The following is a 21,418-nucleotide window of genomic DNA, read 5'->3' as shown; positions in this document are numbered from 1 at the left end:
GACATAAAACCTCAAAAACAATAGTATGTTGAACTGAAAGTACTCAGCAGCTGTAATCCTCTAATTAACGATGACGAGGATGTCAACAACTCTTTGTCTTTTGGATGCTTTCAGGCTTTGCATTGTGGATTTTCCCGGTGTTGAAATCAGGTTCATATAAATGTCAAGATACGTGATTTCCGGCCACATATCAATGTTCGTCAACCACTTGTTGTTTGGTAGTTGTATGGATCCATGTCCAGTCCAATTGTCTTTAATTTCATGTTATATTCCACATTTTTTCCGGCCTCGCTGTAGTTACTGCTATACTCCGCCATGTTGAGCCGGTTTGTTTTTGCCACTCAGTCTGACCTAGAGGAGCGTGGCCTAGGAGGGAAGTGACATATGTGCATTCCCTCTATATAGCCTAAATGTTGTCTAAAATTAATGTTTATTTGAAACAGTTATTTGAACAGAATATACAGGGTAGGGAAGCAAAATTTACAATGAACATTTAGTTGTTTTTTCTCAGCAGGCACAACGTCAATTGTTTTGAAACCAAACATATATTGATGTCATAATCATACCTAACACTATTATCCATACCTTTTCAGAAACTTTTGCCCATATGAGTAATCAGGAAAGCAAACGTCAAAGAGTGTGTGATTTGCTGAATGCACTCGTCACACCAAAGGAGATTTCAAAAATAGTTGGAGTGTCCATAAAGACTGTTTATAATGTAAAGAAGAGAATGACTATGAGCAAAACTATTAGGACAAAGTCTGGAAGATACTATTAAAGAAGAATGGGAGAAGTTGTCACCCGAATATTTGAGGAACACTTGCGCAAGTTTCAGGAAGCGTGTGAAGGCAGTTATTGAGAAAGAAGGAGGACACATAGAATAAAAACATTTTCTATTATGTACATTTTCTTGTGGCAAATAAATTCTCATGACTTTCAATAAACTAATTGGTCATACACTGTCTTTCAATCCCTGCCTCAAAATATTGTAAATTTTGCTTCCCCACCCTGTAGATTCTGATATTGTTGAAAAGGATGTTGTGCTGTAAAGAATAATGTTGGAGGCGTGCACTCATATTGAAGTAAATGTACATTGTGAAGCAACCTTTGCACTGAATTGGAAATATTTTAGAAAAATACACTGAATTATAAGGCTATTGAGAACAGTCCACAATTTTAGACTTCACACATAAGGTTATAAGTACATATAGGTTATGATCTAAAGTGGGCTGGTCTGAGGTATGAAACTCCAGGGCTGAAAATGAGTCCCACTCCAGCCCTGCCTACATTAGATGTCAGCATTACCTGTTGTTCAAGTGTGTGGTTACTTTATTCATGTTTGTCCACTGTATAGGAATAGAGCAGTGTCTTCGTCCTGTGCAGCTTAATCTCTGTGACCATGGATGACAAACAACCTCAGGCCTTGAAAATTAAACAGGAAATAGGGCTGATTGGTGGTGTTGCCCTAATTTCTGGAACTATGATCGGATCTGGGATATTCATGTCCCCACAGTTTGTGATGGGCTACGCGGAAAGTCCTGGAGCCAATCTGCTTATCTGGGCTGTGACAGGAGTGGTTGCTATGACATTTTTCAAAATGTCCATTTTCAATTGCTTTTCACATGTCTGTTAACTCTGAGTCTGTAGCAGAGGCTTCTTCAACCTCTCTTGTAAGTGCTTTTGGAGTAGCATTTACCACGATGAATCTCACATACTCATCTGATTCATGTTTGTGTATCTCCTTTGGTGTAGTGTCTGACAGCAGTCTTGACAGTCAATCAGCAATGTTTTGTTTTCTTGCAATGTGCACTACTCTAAAATTGTGTGGTTGTAGTCTGAGAACCCATCTTTCTATTTGTGCACATGGTTTAGATCACTGACTGTATATGACCTCTAATGGCTTGTGGTCTGTGATTAGGTCAAACTTTGTACCATACACATATGGATGTAGTCTTTCACATGCCCACACCAGTGCTAGGGCTTCTCTTACAGTTAAAGAATATCTGCACTCACCGTCTGTTAGTCTACGACTTACATAGCACACTGGTACCTCTTCCCATTTCTGTTCTTGCACTAGCACTGCGCCCAAACCTACTGGGCTTGCATCTGCTGTCACTCTGGTTGATGCTTTTTTGTCAAAGTAAGCTAGGGTACCTACTCTGGCAAACTCAGTCTTTAAAATTTCAAATGCTTGTTTTTGCTCTGGTCCAAATACAAACGTAGTCACTTTTTGGGTTAAACGTCTTAGGGCCAGATCTACTAAGATCCCAATTTGCGTGTACTAATTTGCTTGCGCAATCTAGAATTTTGGGTGTGGGGTGGAACTGCAGTTTGCAGGTGATTTACAAAGATTGCTTGCGCAAATTACAACAGGTGCAAAGTCTTGGAGACTGCCCTATTTAAATGAGGGTTTTGCATGCGCTACTGGAGACAATGCGCTGGAAAAACTGCTCTGGGATACACCAGCACGAATGGGAACAGTGCGCTGAATGATCCAGATGCACGGAAATGTGATGTTGGGGGAGTTTTGTCATAGAAAGTATTGTATGACTCATTCATTCATTCATTTTTAATTTTAAAGGTGGGTCGGTAGTTGGATTGAATGACTGTTAAGTGCACTTAATTTTGTCACACTGTAGCCAAATGTCGGTGCATACTTTTAATCATAATCATCAGGAGTGGAAAAGAGTCCTGTAAAGTGTGTGTATGTGTGTGTTGGGGGGGGGGGGGGGTGAAGGGTGAAAAATGTGTTCTCCGCATTTCGTTTCATCATTTCGATGTCTCCTAACCACTTCCATGTGTGCACAATTACACATCCAAACCGTTTGCTCCTCCTTTTGAGATGTGGTAAACATAGACGCAGTTTCTATGAGTAAATTGCTTTCGGGTTTGATGAATCACTTTGTGTTTGCTAAATTAATATATTTACATTTTCTCCTCCCACCACTTGCACAACTGTGTGTAAATGGCCCATGATACATATTCATTGTGGCAAATGTACTAACTGGATGCAGACACACTATTTTGCACCTTTGAAAGACGCAACCCTTAATGTGCACTGTTAGTAAATCAGTTTGTACATATTTTCGCTTGTGCAATGAGTGTGCACACGTTTTAATACACGCAAACCTTTAGTAGATCCGGCCCTTACTGGTTCTGAGAGTGTAGCGAACTGTGGGATGAAACCTACCAGTCCTAGGAGGCTTCTTACCTCTGGAGCATTCTTCGGCTCTCTGGCTTCCATCACAGCTCTCACTCTTTCTACTGTTGGTCCGATGCCTTTTTGTGTCAGTAGTATTCCCATGAATGAAAGTCTGTCCATGTTGGACTGGCACTTTTCTGGATTTAATGTTAATCCACATTCCAGGTAGTGATGTCTCGATCTGGATTTTTTTGCTTCCAATCCAATCCGATTTTTTTTTTTTTTTTTTTGGGGATTAGTTTTGCTGATACTGATCCAATACCGATCCAATATGGACTTTTTATAATGAAATTTTGATTTAAATTTGGAGTCATTATTTATAGGTTATTATGCTATTATTTTACTTGGGATCACAATTGGGCTCAATGTGGAACCTGAACGAAAACAAGTATGACACATTTGACTATAACTTTAGTATAATTTTTGCACTTTCCAAGTTCATACTGTGGGACAAATTAGAACTTTATATTTTCCACTGCTATGACCCGTCTATAGACAGCTCCATGCTCAGGCATTTATGAACCTTTTAGGGTTGGCCATGCCTCTTTGAAACTACGCTTATGCTGAGGAAGAAAAGAGAATGGTATCATTAGAAGCTTATGTTCTACTGTGAATAATAAACTTACAGAGAAGGTTCGAGGTGTACTTTATTATCCCCGAAGGGCAATTAATTTTACACCCAGCAGTAATTCAATCATAAAAAACAACAATCCATACACACACTAGTAAAAAATGTAAAAAAATAAAAATAAAAAAATACATAGAGGGACAGAGTGTTATGTAATACTATTAAAAAAAGGCCAATGGAAAGAAGTATAAATGAGTTCTTCAGTCTGTTTGTCAGACTGTATCTGCGTCCTGATGGCAGATATTTTGTATTCAGCAGAAAGAGGGTGACTGCTGTCTGAAGTGACCGATCTGCCTTTTTCACCACCCTCACTCTGTAGAGCAGTGTTTTTCAACCTTGGGGTTGGGACCCCATGCAGGGTCGCCTGGAATTCAAATGGGGTCGCCTGAAATTTCTAGTAATAGATTAAAAAAAATAAATAAATAAATTAAAAAAAATAAAAAATAATAATAATAATAATAATAATAAATATATGGTGAGTTGAGAGACATTCCCAATACATAAACGACATGACAAACTGTGAAGATGAAACTAAAAAACTATGGTACTGTTTATCTTTCAAATGTTCATTGTGGTCAGTTTCAGATGCTGCAGCTCTTTCATAATTCATAGTTTGAGTTATTGTTTGTTGACTATTAATTTGCAGCCTTGTAAATACAAGCTGGACTGACTGTACACATCCTGACCATGGAAAATAAAATTGTCACTTTGTGCAGCAATCTACACCTGGCTTTTCTGCGTCCGTCCCTAATAATATACATTATATAGCCTAAATGTCATCTAAAATTAACGTTTATTTGCAACGTAGTATAGCAAACTATTACATGATCAAAAACAAATGAATTTTAGCGAAAAAAAAATTCTCTGTTTTGAATGTCTGGGGTTGCCAGAAACTTGTGATGTTAAAATGGGGTCAAGGGCCAAAAAAGGTTGGGAACCACTGCTGTAGAGGAGGAAAGCTCCTGAAGGTTTATGACTAAAATCTTGCTGTACACCCATACAATGTATTCCAGGTGTTTTTTATTTTTAAAAGTAAGTGATCCAAACCAGCAGATAAAGGAAAACGTTAAAACAGACTCAAAAAATAAAGAATAAAACATTTTCATAAAAACAGATTCAACATTAAAACTTTGGAGCTTCCGATAAAAGTGTATCCGCTGGTGGGTCTTTGAACAAAGAGTACAATGCAATAATTATTTTGTTCTTTATTTATAAGGATTATATGTCTGTGAACACTAATGTGCTATTTTATTCTATTTATTCTTTTATTTAATTTGAGGTTTGGATATCTATAAACAATTATTTGAACAGAATATAGATTCTGATATTGTTGAAAAGGATGTTGTGATGTAAAGAATAATGTTGGAGATGTGCACTCATATTGAAGTAAATGTAAATTGTGAAGCAACCCTTGCACTGAATTGGAAATATTTTAGAAAAATACACTGAATTACAAAGCTATTGAGAACAGTCCACTATTTTAGATTTCACACATAAGGTTATAAGTACATATAGGTTATGATTTAAAGTGGGCTGGTCTGAGATATGAAACTCCAGGGCTGAAAATGAGTCCCACTCCAGCCCTGCCTACATTAGATGTTTTTATTACCTGTTGTTCAGGTGTGTGGTTACTTTATTCATGTTTGTCCACTGTATAGGAATAGAGCAGTGTCTTCGTCCTGTGCAGCTTAATCTCTGTGACCATGGATGACAAACAACCTCAGGCCTTGAAAATTAAACGGGAAATAGGGCTGATTGGTGGTGTTGCCCTAATTTCTGGAACTATGATCGGATCTGGGATATTCATGTCCCCACAGTTTGTGATGGGCTATGCGGGAAGTCCTGGAGCCAGTCTGCTTGTCTGGGCTGTGACAGGAGTGGTTGCTATGTTTGCTGCGTTGTCTTATGCTGAGCTTGGGACAATCATCTGTGAATCTGGTGCTGACTTCATCTACATACTGAGGATCTATGGTTCATGCCCTGCCTTTTTTGCAGCAATCACTTTTATCCTGGTTATGAAGCCTTTTAGTGCTGCAGCAATGGCAATTAGCATTTCAGAGTATGTCTTGGCACCCTTTTACCCAGGCTGCCATCCTCCTCAGCTGATAGTGAAGTGTGTTGCAGCTGTGAGTATATTGGTGGTTGCCATAGTCAACAGTCTGAATGTCCGCATCGCTGTCAGGATACAAGTGATCTTCTTGATGGCAAAGATTCTGGCTTTAGCAGCCATTGTAATTGGAGGCATAGTGGAGGTCACACAGAGCACCAGGGTGATTGTGGAAAATTTGAATGCTGAAAATGCATTTAAAGGCACTCAGTATTCTTTAAACACTATAGGGATGGCTTTTTATCAAGGACTCTGGTCTTATGCTGGCTGGTACAACCTGAATTATGTCACTGAAGAGTTGAAGAGACCAGAGGTGAGTTTGTAAAAAGATGAATCCTGCACTTTTGCAAACAATATTATGTATTTATCAAATAATGACACAAAGTGTTTTGTTAAAGTTTCTGCAATCTATAAGCAATGATAAAATTAGATATCTTGTATATTGGTGTTGCATTTTGTCTATGGAAAAAGCTCCTTGTCTCTCTGCAGACTGAATGCTGGTTCAGAATTTTAATTTGATAGATAAGTGATAAAACAGTTAAACTGTTAGTAAAGCTACACGGGCCATGAAATAAACATTCAGGGCTGTCAGTGTTAAGACCAACAGGGACAATATAAGTGTGATAATAAGAAAATCAAGGTTGCATTGCTGCCTTTGCAGTTCAATCCAACTGAGATGATGATACATAATAATGCATGCATTATAATGAGTGATTTATACAGTGATAAACATTTGTGTATGAATACATAATCTGATCTTAATTTTGCGCAATTTTATTTTCTTTTAGTTGGAAGTATATTCCATTTTACAAAATGCTGATGCTTTTATTTTATGGTGAAGGATCTGATTTTTTCATTTAGTAATGAGATCATAGATGTACACAACGTGAATCCTTTTCATGTTTGGCAGTTTCTAGGTAACACCAATGAATCAGACTGTTAAAGGCAAAACATCTTGTTTCTATTTGACTAAACTAAATATTTCAAGCATTTTTATGTTGAAGAATTTATTTTTACAGGAGTCATTACATAGTTATTTCTTTGGTAATTATCTGGTATTACTACATTATTACCCATGTGTTCCAAAACTATTACTCCACTATTACCATGACATTACTGAGCTGTAATGTAAAATGTTTTTTTTATCCTCAGGTGAATCTTCCCAGAGCTGTTGTGATCGCCATATCCTTGGTGACTGGTTTGTATCTGCTGGTGAATGTGAGCTACCTCACAGTAATGACACCCACTGAGCTCATGTCGTCCAATGCAGTAGCAATTACATGGGGGTAAGACCGACATTATCTCATCTCCATGTCACATACAGTACATGTTACATAGAGATTGATGTTATTTAAGGGGCATTAATCTGAGTCACTGAACAGGAAGAAAGCAGTTTGACTCCCTACTAACAAGTGCACAAGATAAGACAGATATTCTCTAAATTTGTGTCTTTAAATTAGTGATCTGTAAGCTCAGAGGAGGATTCTGGTTCAGTCTCTGTGGGAACTTTCTTACAGGAACAAGGTGTTAGGAAGTTGGGGCTGGATCATGTCTGTGGCTGCAGCTCTGTCTGCTTTTGGTTCACTGAACGGGTCTCTTTTTGGCGGCAGCCGTATGTGCTTTGTTGCTGCCAGAGAGGGACACATGGTGAGAATCAAAATACCTTCTGAAACATGGAACACTGATACAAAGCTGAAGTTTCATCCTTCCACCTGTTTGTTTTATAGCCAGAAATTCTCGCTATGGCTCACGTGCACAGACTGACGCCGTCTCCAGCGCTGATCTTCACCACCATCATTTCCCTGGTGGTGCTGATCCCTGGGGACTTCCAGAGCATTGTCAACTACATCAGGTGAAAACTAGGTCTACGTCATCCATTTCTTGCACTCAAAGTGCTTGTGTTCATTTAACATTTCATTTCATTCCCATTGGCAGCTTCACAACTTGGTTTTTCTATGCCATCACTCTGTCTGGACTCCTGTATCTCAGGATTAAGAAACCAGAGCTCCCCAGGTCATACAGAGTTAGTACACATGCTCAAAAAACAATCATTACAAACATTTATTTATACCATCAACTGAGAATCAGCTTGTTTTCCTCTCTCTCCACAGGTTCCCATCATACTCCCTATACTGGTCCTTATTGCTGCGATATTCCTTGTGCTGGCCCCCATCATAGACAGTCCTCAGATTGAATATCTGTATGTGGCTTTATTTATCTTCAGTGGAGTTATAGTCTATGTGCCGTTCATCCATTACAAGCTGTGCCCAGGCCTGTTGACCAAGCTGACAGTGTTCCTGCAGCTGCTCCTCGAAGTCGCCCCGGCAGAAAAAAACCTGTGATTTTGTAAACTAAAAACTAAATAGAAACCCAGCCTTTCACATCTGCAGTTTTAAGTATGTGTAGTTTGCTCCTTTTTTATTAGACATTACAGTTTACATCCAATAGCTAATCAATGTTACCTCCCATTTTTACCCCCGCAAGGAGGTATTGTGATCACTTTGCTTTTTGTGTTTGCGTGTTTGTTTGTTAGCAAGATAACTCTAAAAGTTATCCAAGGATTTTCATGAAATTTTCAGGAAATGTTGATACTGGCACAAGGAACATCTGGTTAAATTTTGGTGATCGGGGGGGCAGATCTGTCTTGGTGGAGATCTGCGCTCTCTGAGTGCTTTTCTCTTTCTGTCTGTAGAAAAAGTGCGCCAGGAAGCATTTGTACCTTATTTGAATGAATGCATGAATGAGTTGTTTATTTAGGTTTGGACATCAATCATTACATTTAGTCATAATTACAGCAAACATAAACTACAAAAAAGGAATAGGTAGAAGCAAAAACTGAACTTTTGCTTATCCTTTTCCCTGATACACTGCTTACATTAAATGTGTACAGCACTGAGCATTCTCATTATAACAAAAGAATCACATCCACCATCTCAACTTAACATTCCTGAATGATTTTATACTTCATTTCTATACTTGAATGTCACAGTCTGATATGTACTAATGCCTATTTATGCAGTGTCTACTTTGTACTGTTTTTCGTCAAACTTGAAAAGTAAACAATTTAGAAATAAATTTGTAATTACTTTGTGTTGGTTGACCCACTTATCCTGACTTTCATTTAAAGTGACAGCTTCCATCTTTGAAAGTAATATATGAATATGAAACATCAGCACCAGGGTTTTTCCTGTCATTGTGACACTCAAACAAAAAGGGAAAAAAGTAAGACGTAATCAATTTTGCATTTTGTATTTCTAATGTCTGAGTTTGCTGCATAAATCTGTAATTGTGAGTTTTAATAAATATTGTAAAAATAGCCAAATATTACGTAAAAACTTTTTTTTTCATTCTTTATACACAAACCCTGTGAAAACCTTGTTTTTCACAACACCACATATTATTTCCTGCAAAATGTGTTAAATTTCTTCCAAATGCAGCCCTGTTGTGCTGTAAGGATAGTGATGAGACAATTTGCATGTGCAAAATAGTGCTTTAGGTGAAAAATTGCAAAAAAAAAAAAAAAACTTCAAGAAAATCTTTGAATTACAAAACCTCTTTATTAAATAATTGCTATCCACCAAAAGGATAAAACAAGACATGGCCTTCATAGTGCACCTTTCACCTGACAAAAGATTGTTCTACACAAAACCAAAAGGAAGGGGGACAGGTGGGATGGATTTATGTAACACTGTGTATACATAATACAGATCAAGTGTCTGTATAATTATCAATGCAGTCAATTTGTCATGTATCAGTTGTCATGGTTTCAAAATAAGAGTTTGACATTTTCAATTTTTTAGCTGAGTTCAGTTACCTGACACATGGCTCACAAATATTTCATAAATATATGGTTTCTCAAGCTTCAAGATTTCATACCTGCTGGATGAAATGTCCTCATGTTGCTTTTATATGCTTGGTGTGTGTGAGTCCTTTTGTCTGAATCCAGCTGAATAATCATTCTGCTCTGGTCTTCTTCTCTGTGCCGTTAGAAGCATTTTTAGATCTGTCGTCGCAGCTCTGCTCTCCCCTCTCATTCTCATTCCCACTCCCACCCCCCTTTGCTGACTGATAGTACAGAGCATGAAGCCTCCCTGCATTCACATCTGCATCTTCTGCTCCCTCGCAGCACTTTATCCAGGACTGAGGAATGGCCTCGATGCCATAGTGGGCTCCGGCGATGGCCCCAGCCATGCAGGCTATTGTGTCTGTGTCTCCTCCTAGAGCCAGACTGTAAGCTATTGTCCTCTCCAGGCCACCGTAGCTCTCGGGGAGGCATTCACGGGGTTGCAGACAATGTAGGACACAGAAGATGGCAGTGGGGACAGAGTGGAGTGCTGCAACACCGTTACCTGAAAGTAGAAATGAATGAATGAGTTTAAGACTGTAAAAACTGAAAGATAGAAATGAGGGTATGGGAAAAATGTCAGAAAGAGTCCCTATCCCCCTGAGCGAAATAACATTTTCAGCTACAAATTAGCAGATAAAAAGTTTAAAGATGGACCACGGATGGAAATGGATGTGACCGGTAAGATCCATGTATAAAAATGATTGATTTAAGCACTATTTGGACTGGATTAGTTTTGCATAGGGATGTGGGGTAAAGTAATAATTGCCAGAGATTTTAGTCCCGACAGAATGTAGTACATCAGTAATCATTACTGCACAATGTCAGTAAAGATTACCGCGACTTTTACCTTTTGTAAAAAGGTCCAGGAAAATGAACCCTGGTAACACCAATCCTGTGCGAATAGACCAGTAGTTAATATGTGTGTAGATATTCTATCATATCCTGTTTACAAGTGTTTTGTTTTTTTGCAGATTTTCAATAATGGAGGCTCTTGAAGAAGCACTCAGTTTTCCAGTAGGCAGTCGGACAAGTGCATGTGAAACCTCATGTCACCCCAAGTCTTAGGTTTTGTTTCTGTAGTGGCAACGCAAAGGATTTGTTGCAATGTAGTCATTTAATAAAGGTACTGTTCACATACCACAAATGTGTAAACAAGTAAATTTAATGACAATACTGGATTTAACTGATTGGGTTTGAACACAAACACTGAAGTGCCTGTCGAGTTCGGATGCAACTGTGTCGGGCATGGGTCGGGTTCGAACACAAATATGGGGCCTGAGCCAGACTTTATTTTGGACACTCAAGCCTAATTGGGAAGCAACATCATATGCACATGATGACAGGAGGGGATGACGGTGTGTGAATGGATTTACCCCTCCCACTTGTGGTAGTATTACTAATATTTCTTAGCCCCTGCAAATTGCCCATTAATATTACTGATGTCCTGTGGTAAAGTGGCATTACCCCACCTGCCCATGTAAAACTAATCCAGTCCAAATAGTGCTTTAGTCTTTTGAAAGAGGGGTTCAATGCAAGTCTACGTGAGCCAGGGCTTTTTGGAGTCAACTCTAGTAGCTGTCACTGATATAACAACTTTAAGGTCCTTCCACAATGGCTTCATTTTTGAGCTAAGGCCCAAGCCCACTGATCTGATAAGAGGCCGGTAATATGTGGTTTGATACGATGTAAGGCTGCCACCTGCAAATGCTCATCTTGTCCATTGCCTTGGCTTTGACTGTTGTGTTGTATCCAGAGGCATTTTGGTCTGAGCTTGCTAATAACAGCTGTTGAAAATCCAAAATACTAAAACTCAGTACCATAGATACACGATTAAATTATATTGAAATCACAAAGCCATTTGCAATACTTGGAACTACAATCCTTTTATATTTTACAAGGCTTCCAGAGAGGCAAATGAGGAATATGAAATTGAAGAAGATGAAAGAATGAAAGCTACTTGTACAGACAACCAGTGAGGAGGCACATACTGACCCAGTTCTGAGATGACTTCCTCTATGCTGACCTTGCTCCTGTCAATTAGGTCTCGAACTCTATGAAGGCGCTCACAGAATGGTTTCTCAGCTTCCTTAAGGCTGGACAGAAAAAAACGAAATAAAAAATACTGATTAAAAATCTCCCAGTAGTCCTTGAATTACATATATGAAGCCTTTAAAATTTCATTACATGAGTTCAAGTGTCAATTCGAGATCTACTCACATTCTTGCATCATTGCGTGTCACTTCATTATCTTCCACTTCCTCCATCTCTGCAATTAGCCTGTTGATGAACTGCTGAGGTGGGTCCAGTGCCCCCTGCAGGGCGAGGTGGACAGCCAATGCCTGCAGAATTGCACCGTTGTATCCCAGAGAGCAGGAGTGGGTCAGCATAGCACCCAGGCCAGCAAACTGGAGAGAAATAGGGGGAGAAACCACACAGAGTCTGTACTGGCAGCTTGGTGTATCCGAAGGAACATCTACAACTTAAATGTCCAGAGAGTCAATACTCTACTGCAGGTCTTTAAACTAAAACAAAAAGGAAAGACAATGTTGTAGTCGAAGTGAAATACATGAAGAGGTATGGAATAATCTCAAATATACATAATATAGATACAAGTAATGTTTAAGTCATGGTTAAGTGTCAAAAATGTATTATCATTATGTTTTGTGATGTACACTTTTGATGTCATTTTAGTCTGCAGGTAAAAGAAAAAGACTAAAGCAATAAATTTATCTCATTCTTTGTTTTCAGGTCGGCTAATAATTATATTGAATGACATATATTTTACTCCTGTTCTCTTTTGTGTTTCTTTTTTCTCCCATCTTTTCTTCACAACTGTTTTCTGAAACTCTTCTTAATATCTTGTCAAATAAAATAACATTTTTTAAAAAATTGTATTTTAAGAAATTTTGCTAAATGTTAAATAAAAAAAACTGGAATAAATGAAGGGACTATGATGCCACAGATAACAATATTTACAGTTATATTACACTGTTGTAAACATTTCATATAATGTAAGCACACAGCTCAGCAGAATATATAATATACACCAAGTCTTTTTCATATGTATTTTGCAACAGAAAAGTTACATATTATAGCTTTAAATCTGACTTGAGGTATGAAACACCTGAGAGTTAACATGTAACTGGATAAGATTCAAGTAATGTTCTTACGTGGTTGTTATATAACAGAGCGCTTGGCGAGGGCTTTGTGACACCACTACAAAACCTCAGTCTTTAACAAATTAACATTTTCGCTAAACAGGTGTACAGGTATAAGAGCAGAAGAGGACATGTCTGTGATAGACAAACTGGAAAAATAATGCAATTCACCTACAGCTAATCATGTGTCATTGAAATGAAGTGATTTTCTTCAACGATGGCTTTCACTCACCCTCTTAACATCAGCGAGGTCTGGGAAAGCCAGTGCAAATGGGGCAGCCCTCATGGCCCCCCCATTCCCGAACGAGCCTCGACCATTAAACTGGGCCCTGGCTGGTTGATACACGTCACTGAGTTGTGGGGCAGAGAGCTTCTTCAACACTTGGACTACACCAGAACCATATCCTCGACCTGGGGATGTACTAAACTCCTTACCAAACCTACACAAATGAGAGAGTGAGTGTGTTTATGAAAGTACTGCATCCAATTTATTCGGTAGGTCTTTGGAACAGTTATTTACAGCAAATTATGCTTAAAAATAGATCCTTATGTCACTGTATAAAACTAGTACTGTCACTTAATGTGCATTCATATACCTGCGAGCCATGTCCTGCTCATCATATCCTGTCCTGGTGAGCAGAGACTGGACCACACAGCGTGCCATTGCAGTGTCATCACTGTAATCAAGGATACCTAACACACACAAACACTGGATTAAAAAACATTATACACAACCCATACACAACACATACCAGGTTTCAGTCATGTCATGGATCTTCTTGTGGAATGATACTTGAAAAAGAATTCCTCTTTAACAACTATCTTACTTTTTTATTTATTTATTTATTTTACATTTAGTACAAATTTCAACTCTATCTAGTGATACGTGAATTTCTAGACCACGCACAGTAATGATTCTCATATTTGTTTGCTTTCTTATTTTCCCCCAAGAAAATCAATAACATGACCTAAGGGGGCCAAGTCTGTAAAATGAAATTAAATGACCACTAGTTTATATATTATAGTTTAATCAAGTATATAAATTAACTTCTAAAACATTAACATCTAATTAAACATTTACTCAGCAGATCAAAACTGCACTAGGAACTAGTTGTACATTTAGAAAAGCACCATCTACATAAATTAAATTGTATATATCATCTTGTTATTTGAACATGTAATCTGTTCAGATTTATGGACATCGCTTTGGATGGGGAACCCATTAACAAAGTTGTACTGACAGTGACATATTACTATCAGGATTTAATATAAAATATGTGATTGATGGGAGTCATTCAGAGTGAACCAGGATAATCTGAGAGTGGAGCACAGGCTGGAAAAGACATTACATACAGGATGTATTTATTTTCTTACAGGGACATTTCTGGTCAGTTCACTTAAAGACCTATTAATTGTCGTAAAAGGTAGCGACATGGAGACATATTCTGTCTAAGAGTCAGAATCATCTTTACTTGCCAAGTATGGAAACACCTACAAAGTAATTCCTTGCTGGTAAATGGTGTCTCTAGTAAATTTTAAATACAAGTTATGATTAAAAAAAATGTAAGAACAGTGTAATAAAAAAAAAAAAAAACAAAAAAAAAACTATATACATGTAAGCTCTATTACTAGAGTTTACCAGAGCTATAGTAATAGAGGTTTCATTAATCAGAGCTGTGGTTAAATATTGCTTTCAGGCTCAGTGGGTGGGTGAAAAGGATTTTATAACACAGAAAACTGGGGAAACAGTCTATTTTCAGAAAAAAAGCTGTTTTGGGGTTTTTTTTCGTTTTGATAAATGAGAAAATTAGACATCTAAAAGAAAAAAAATGATAGGAGTCCAAACCTATCCTCTTTTATTTATATACCACAGTTAGGTCGTTTACATGAGTACATTTTATTTTGGCCTAGGGATATTTTCCGTATCCGGTGAGGCGCAGTGTTTGTGCTTACAGTCGTAAACACAAACAACCCTGCAACCAGGTGTTTCATTTTTCATGTCATTCTCCTTTCACTAACCATTTCCCTTAGTCTCATCGTCCAGGCTGTTCAGGTGCTGCAACACCCTCTCCATGGGTACCTCCTCTGCACCCTCAAACTCCCCTCCGACACAGTCACCCAAGACACCCGCGACCAGCGCACCCCTGAACCGGGACAAAGACGCCGGGCCCCCCGCTGCCACCGCTCTCGCTGCCGTCATTGCCATTCATTCGCCAGTGAAGACACCACTGCCCACACCGAGGAAACACGGTGCTGGTCCTCTGACCGGACGGCACTGCAGGTGCAAACAACAAACGTCGACTTAACTCCCCCTGCTCCTGCTTCCTGAAAGGGCTTTGATGGCTGTTTGACCCCGACGAAAAGCGGAGGTCACAGCGCCTAGAAATGCGCTTTATAGATCCGACTTCCGCTGACGGACAGGCTGCGTTCTGTTCTATCTGACGTATATCTATACGTAGAGCGCTCGTTAACTACCGAAATGGTTCAAATAAATGCGACCCGTTTTTGGAGAAACGGTTATTGTTTGTTCATTAGCGTCGATGCTAAGTATTAAACTCAACGTAATGTAACCCTCAAAGATATAAATAGCTACAGGTGACCAGTCTACTGATCTAAAATATTTAATCCGTTAAGACCTAGAACTACTTTTATGGCAACTTTTACTTACTTACTAAATGTAACCTTTCATAAGCAATTTATCTCCATTTATTGTAATATTTTTTCTCTGCATTTTTCAGTGACGGGCAGGCATTTTCCAATAAGTAATTTTGGAAAATTAATTAATTAATCAGGTAGCTGTTCATAAAATCTCAGTAAATATAATTATGTCACAAAACTGAAAAGCGACTTTGTCAGTTATATCAATTACTGAACATAAAAACAAGGGTCTACAATCATTGTCTTTTGTGCATTTATATGAGTTTGACTGAATAATGATGAAAAGTTGAGACACTGTATTCTACCTGAATTATTTACTTGTATCGGTTGGAAAAGTGGTTCAGATGATGTTAATGCATCGTGTCCAACGTATTTAGTGTTATGGCAGAGCCCCGTATTGCGCATGCCCGACAGAGCGTTTGTGCAAACTCTCTGAGTTTTACGGTACGACTATGTACTTGTAAAGCTCGCCCCCTGCTGGGGAGGAGATCTGGTGCTGGTTGTACAAGATGTCATTTTCCCTGCTGCTTTTGTTGTATCAGCATAAAAATAAATAAATATATGTATCCAACCATCATATTGGTTGCAGTGAATACAAACTAAAAGGTTGAAGAAACCCCTCCCACGACTGCATTAAACCCGCCTTTCCTGCACGGTAAAGCACCAACTCTTTTTTTATTGACTGTCCGATTCATATTTGATTAAATTATTTGCTTTAAAAGTCAATCAGGTTAGTTATCCTTTTCATCCAGCCATTTCGTAATGAACTAATCATCGCTAGCTGGTTAGCTCATTCATGACTATTTGTGCTAGCTTCTTGCATACAAAACCCACAATCCTCATAGGTGGGTGGATGTTTGGAAGCGCGGCGTCTGCAGCATAATTAAAACATGGCGGACTCGGAGGAATTTAGACTTAAACGAATAAAGGTACGAAATATCCACCCGCTACGTGTTTACAACAAGCAGGCAAACACTGCGACCAGATGTTTAACTGATAGAGACACATAGAGGGACATCCAGCTATTATGCTTTAGCTCCGAGGTCCAGATGTGCATATGTAAGCTAACGCTAACTAGCTTACCAGCGTTTAGCTTTGATGCATGCAGCTACGCCAAGCTCCGTTTTATAGCAAGTCGATTTGATAATCAGCCAACAAATGTACTTAATACAGTATGACTGGGGGACTTTTGTGAATCCCATGAGCTAACATTGTAACTTTGTATTGCACTCGGTGGCTCCCATGAAGCCTCTGCATCACCGTGAGCCATTGCGAACAATAGAAAGTGATGTTACTACGCTTAAGTGTCGCAAAGCTAGGCTATTACAAATGCCGTTTAATGTGAGACTCTTAAAAATACTAGGATGTCTAAAATGATCGTCTTCTAGTCATCTGTAGAACCATAAATATGCAAAATGCGATTATATTGCAGCATATTAGTTGGAGTTTGGTGGGAGGCTGTCTCTACTTGATCAGAGAACATGAGGCCTGCATTGATTAAAATAATACACAACAGGACACTGAGAACCAAAAGAGACACATACTGGGGCCATTAAAGCCATGTTGTGTTTTACATATGTCACTTTAACTCAGGCTAGATTGGTGTTAGTTGATGACAGTGTGGAGGGGTACAACATATAATCTTAAGGTAAACCTCACAACCCAAATCATATGTTTAACATCTTTAATTACCTTAATGTGCAAAAGTGTTGTGTTCCTGATTATAACATTATATTGACTTGTAAGGTCATTGACCACACATAAGCATCTATTGGTCTCAATATCAAGACACAATACAGTAAATGTATAAACAGAATTAAAAAAAAAGTGTCTACCCAAGAGGATTCAAGATGTACTAAATACCAATGGATGTCTCACTACATACAAAGTTTTGTTTGTAGATTTTTTCTTCTTTTATGATTCGTGTATGGCACTTTGGCCAACTGTTAAGTTTTTAAAGTGCTCTATAAATAAAGTTGGTATGGGAAGGTATGTAGAAGCTTTTAAATTGATTTTTTGTTTTGAGTTTTTTATTACTATGCACATATTTCCTATATTTTTTTTTTGTTTTGCTTTAATAAGTGTATTGAATAATAAATATGTACCCTCACTGCAACCCTGCAAAAGTTTTGCACAGTACAGTTCGGGGGGGGGGGGGGCAGATGCACTTTATTGATCCCAAACTGGGAAATTACGGAGCAGCAGTATGGCACACAGAAAAACAGAACACAAGAGCAAAAATAGTATACATTTTAAATTATAAGTATAAAAACAGACCTGGATATTAGAAAAAGATGGATAAATAAACGGTAAGGTGCAAAAATAAACTGTAATGTTCGGTATGATGAAGGTGCAGAGTGACATGAACAATTAGGGCAGTATTCACATCAACAGTTGACAGAGACAGCACTATAGTTTCTCCAGTTTATAAGGCCTGTTGATCGGTCAAAAGAGAAAGTCACAGGTCATCTTTGGGGTGACTTTTTATGTCAAAGTACTCTGTTAATCTAACCCTTTTGTTATAAGGAGCACGAGGAGCGCCTGTCCAGAGTGTTTGACGAAGTAATGGGGCTTGGAGACTTTGCTGACTCCTCCAGAGGCTCGGCCACCTCCTCTAGGAGTGGTCCAGAGGAGACGAAGGGTGGAGATGAAACTTCAGGACAAGAGGAGCTCCGGCCAGTGGAAGAACAGGACAGCAACGGCAGCAGACAAGAAGAAAAGATAGATGAAGGGGCAGGGGAGTCGTCATTTCCTCGCATTTCCTCCCCTTCCTCAGAACCTCAATCTTCGTTTACTATGAAAGCCAGTGAAGGAGGAGGAGGAGGTGGAGGAAGTGGCGGGGCAGCGAATGATAATGCAATGGATGCAGTTCCTTCTTATGGGACAGAAGAAGAAGAAGAAGATTGGCACTTTGCCCTCCCTGTGGGCTCTATGGAGGATGGTGACGTTGGCAAGACAAAGAGAAAACGCAGCCAGCCATGTGAGGGCAACAGTGAAACTCAAAGCAACCCTTTTCCTAGTGAGGCCAGAGAGGAAGAGGAGGAGGAGGAGGAACGAGAGAGGGAAGAAAGCAGTGCCAACACCTCTCACTCATCCCAGGACCAAACACCTGAGAATAGCCAAGGTATTGCTTTTTAATGGTATTCACTGATCAGTTAAAATATATTTTTCACCTGTAATCCTTTTTTTCGCCCAAGATAAGATCAAAAGCTATTGGTTATCAGTGACTGAATTGTCAGACATTGTGGTCAGCATCGCAAACCTGTGATTGCATTTATTTGTGACAGATTTAAGGATCACTGTGAATTAATAATGACATTTGTCAAATAACTTGCTGGACAAATTAAATAAACATACATAGGAGGGGATGTGATTCTAATATTGCAAAATAGAAATGCTATCACCCATTTCTGTGAATGTGCATACGAACCGAATTTACTTGTGGCTTATTGTTTATTAGGATCTCCATTAGCTGTCACTGGAAGAAGCTACTCTTCCTCTGGCCCATCTTTAAATACATGCATGTGTTAAGCGTTATTCAAAGCAAATCAAACATATCTCAGACATTCACAATAATGCAGTCAAACTCATTAGTCATTACAGTCCATTCAAATTAATACACTTATATTCTTTAAATCTTGAAATAATTCACTAAACATAGAGGGTGTTTGTAGTGTGTACATTTAAGGGAATTCGTAGTTGAAGTTAGTGTTCCTTATTTCCTTTTTTCAGATGGAGGTGCTCTGAATCAGAGAGAAGAGACAGAAGACAGCCAACAGGGAGAGGAGGTGAGCGTCTGAAACTTAAGATGCATTTATACCTTGTTTCTGAATCAAATAAAAGCAGCACTATTGCATTGCCGAGAAATGTAGTGTTGCATGCTGGGAAATTACTACCAACACCTGTTGGAGGTCAGCCACCGCAGAGGGAAAGCAACTCAGCTGCTTGGTAAATGTTAAAAATTTAATGCAAGGACTATGGCATTAGTTTTCATAGAATTTTCCCCTTTTCTCCTTTACTTTATTCGCTCATTTTAGCTCTTTGTAGGTTTTACTATCGTGTGGTTCTGGTGTTTTTTTTAATTGTTTTGAAATTATCTGAAATGTTTAGACCAGAGCATGTTTGAACCCTGTTTATTTTTTGCATGACAATAACCAAAAAATGTAGAAGCATTTTGTTTCAATTCAGTTTTCAGTCCAGTTCAGTTTTATTCATATAATGCCAATCATAATTGATTATCCCAGGGCACTTTATAAATTCAAGTCCAGGCTTTTAAAAATTCTATACAGAGAGCAAACCCAACAAATCCTTCAAGTGCAGGCCTCATATGATGGTAAGGGGGTAAAACCTCAGACAGACCCAGGCTCTGGGTTAGTGGTCAGAGAGAGACTACACCCTGGACAGGATACCTGTTCATTATTGGGCTGACATATGGACAACTTTCATATTCATGCCTACAGGCAGTTTAGAAAAACTATTTATCCTACTAAGTTGTCTTCCTTTGGACTGTGGAAGGAAGCCAGAGTACCTCTTATTTTGATTTATGGGTAATTCTGTGGCAAATCACCGGAAGGCTCCCAACTCACCATCTCAGATTTGCTTCATAATTTTTTATTTGTATGCCCTTGTAACTAATAACAACTGTACAAAATTTTAGGCCAATATCTCCACTAGTTTTGGAGATATTAAGCCTACAAAAAAGGGGTGTTGCCCCATATATTAAGTGTTACAATCAAACATCCATAGTTAGAGGGCTAATAACTTTTGAACTATTCATACTAAATGGTTCAAATTTTCACACCTAATTCCTGGATATAATAAGGCTAGGTACACATAATGGAGAGCTTTGTATGTGACATATTTGCAGATTTATGGCATGCCAAACATGGCTTCCTAGAATGCGCATTTGTCCATGGTAGCACTTTTGGCTCTCTATATCTCCAGATTTAATGGCACCAGATGTCTGTTTCTTTTTAATATATGAGACAAGTTATAGTACTGCCAGAAAAACATGTTATATCTGTGATTAAAAATTATATTTTCTCATATACAGGGTGGGGAAGCAAAATTTACAATATTTTGAGGCAGGGATTGAAAGACAGTGTATGACCAATTAGTTTATTGAAAGTCATGAGAATTTATTTGCCACAAGAAAATGTACATAATAGAAAATGTTTTTATTCTATGTGTCCTCCTTCTTCTCAATAACTGCCTTCACATGCTTCCTGAAACTTGCGCAAGTGTTCCTCAAATATTCGGGTGACAACTTCTCCCATTCTTCTTTAATAGCTCATAGTCATTCTCTTCTTTACATTATAAACAGTCTTTATGGACACTCTAACTATTTTTGAAATCTCCTTTGGTGTGACGAGTGCATTCAGCAAATCACACACTCTTTGACGTTTGCTTTCCTGATTACTCATATGGGCAAAAGTTTCTGACAAGGCATGGATAATAGTGTTAGGTATGATTATGACATCAATATATGTTTGGTTTCAAAACAATTGACGTAGTGCCTGCTGAGAAAAAACAACTAAATGTTCATTGTAAATTTTGCTTCCCCACCCTGTACATACCCCTAAAAATGGAGAAAAAAAAAAGTGTTGAGTCTGTATTTTGACTGCTTATAGCAAATGTCTGACAAGGTCTACCAGAAAATAAATTATATCAGTGAAAAGAACTAGGTCTAATGGATATGTGTACCAATTATGAAGTTGGTGCTGTAAAGAAAACTATTTTATTCAAGCTGTTGAATATAGAAGCTTTATGACATGCGAGAATGTCACTCTCAAGGCTACATCACATACTATGTCATTAT

General features: G+C 38.4%; 3 protein-coding genes across 6 annotated transcripts in view; 2 read left to right on the top strand and 1 right to left on the bottom strand.

Annotated features, from left to right (window-relative positions):
- The first annotated feature begins 5,533 nt into the window (after positions 1–5,533).
- Positions 5,534–8,279, top strand: LOC115414116 (b(0,+)-type amino acid transporter 1-like). The gene is made up of 6 exons (XM_030127331.1): positions 5,534–6,250; positions 7,090–7,223; positions 7,455–7,584; positions 7,665–7,789; positions 7,873–7,960; positions 8,049–8,279. Exons 1-6 carry the CDS (start codon positions 5,534–5,536, stop codon positions 8,277–8,279), a joined length of 1,425 nt encoding a protein of 474 aa, XP_029983191.1.
- A 1,572-nt stretch (positions 8,280–9,851) lies between these two features.
- Positions 9,852–15,356, bottom strand: adprs (ADP-ribosylserine hydrolase). Its single transcript, XM_030127539.1, has 6 exons — positions 14,962–15,356; positions 13,539–13,635; positions 13,175–13,382; positions 12,002–12,189; positions 11,777–11,877; positions 9,852–10,286 (listed from the first exon to the last, which is right to left on the bottom strand). The coding sequence occupies exons 1-6, from the start codon at positions 15,146–15,148 to the stop codon at positions 9,892–9,894; spliced, it is 1,176 nt and encodes a 391-aa protein (XP_029983399.1). The 5' UTR covers positions 15,149–15,356; the 3' UTR covers positions 9,852–9,891.
- Positions 15,357–16,090: 734 nt separating this feature from the next.
- Positions 16,091–21,418, top strand: part of LOC115413483 (zinc finger MYM-type protein 4) — a 30,448-nt gene continuing 25,120 nt past the window's right edge. For 3 of the 4 annotated variants that reach the window (XM_030126352.1, XM_030126354.1, XM_030126351.1), the window contains exons 1-3: positions 16,410–16,529; positions 18,127–18,724; positions 19,333–19,388. In XM_030126352.1, coding sequence (XP_029982212.1) covers positions 16,491–16,529; positions 18,127–18,724; positions 19,333–19,388 — 693 coding nt within the window. In that variant the 5' untranslated portion in view covers positions 16,410–16,490. Of the gene's footprint in view, positions 16,256–16,409; positions 16,530–18,126; positions 18,725–19,332; positions 19,389–21,418 lie in introns of those variants that run through there. The other variant, XM_030126353.1, reaches the window with a different exon arrangement.

The sequence above is a fragment of the Sphaeramia orbicularis genome, chromosome 22 (genome assembly GCF_902148855.1).
Source record: "Sphaeramia orbicularis chromosome 22, fSphaOr1.1, whole genome shotgun sequence".
NCBI classification, from domain to species: Eukaryota; Metazoa; Chordata; class Actinopteri; order Kurtiformes; family Apogonidae; genus Sphaeramia; species Sphaeramia orbicularis.
Note: the sequence above shows the minus strand (reverse complement) of the source record. Positions and strands in the feature narration are given on the sequence as shown.

Bases quoted from the DNA above. Each gene is read 5' to 3' on its own strand.
- LOC115414116 (XM_030127331.1), top strand. From the start codon at position 5,534: ATGGATGACAAACAACCTCAGGCCTTGAAAATTAAACGGGAAATAGGG. The intron at 7,224-7,454 runs GTAAGACCGACA...ACTTTCTTACAG, and splicing joins GCAGTAGCAATTACATGGGG to GAACAAGGTGTTAGGAAGTT. The intron at 7,790-7,872 runs GTGAAAACTAGG...TCCCATTGGCAG, and splicing joins AGCATTGTCAACTACATCAG to CTTCACAACTTGGTTTTTCT.
- adprs (XM_030127539.1), bottom strand. From the start codon at position 15,148: ATGGCAATGACGGCAGCGAGAGCGGTGGCAGCGGGGGGCCCGGCGTCT. The intron at 13,636-14,961 runs GTTAGTGAAAGG...TGTGTGTGTTAG, and splicing joins CGATGAGACTAAGGGAAATG to GTATCCTTGATTACAGTGAT. The intron at 12,190-13,174 runs GTGAGTGAAAGC...ATTTCTCTCCAG, and splicing joins ACCTCGCTGATGTTAAGAGG to TTTGCTGGCCTGGGTGCTAT.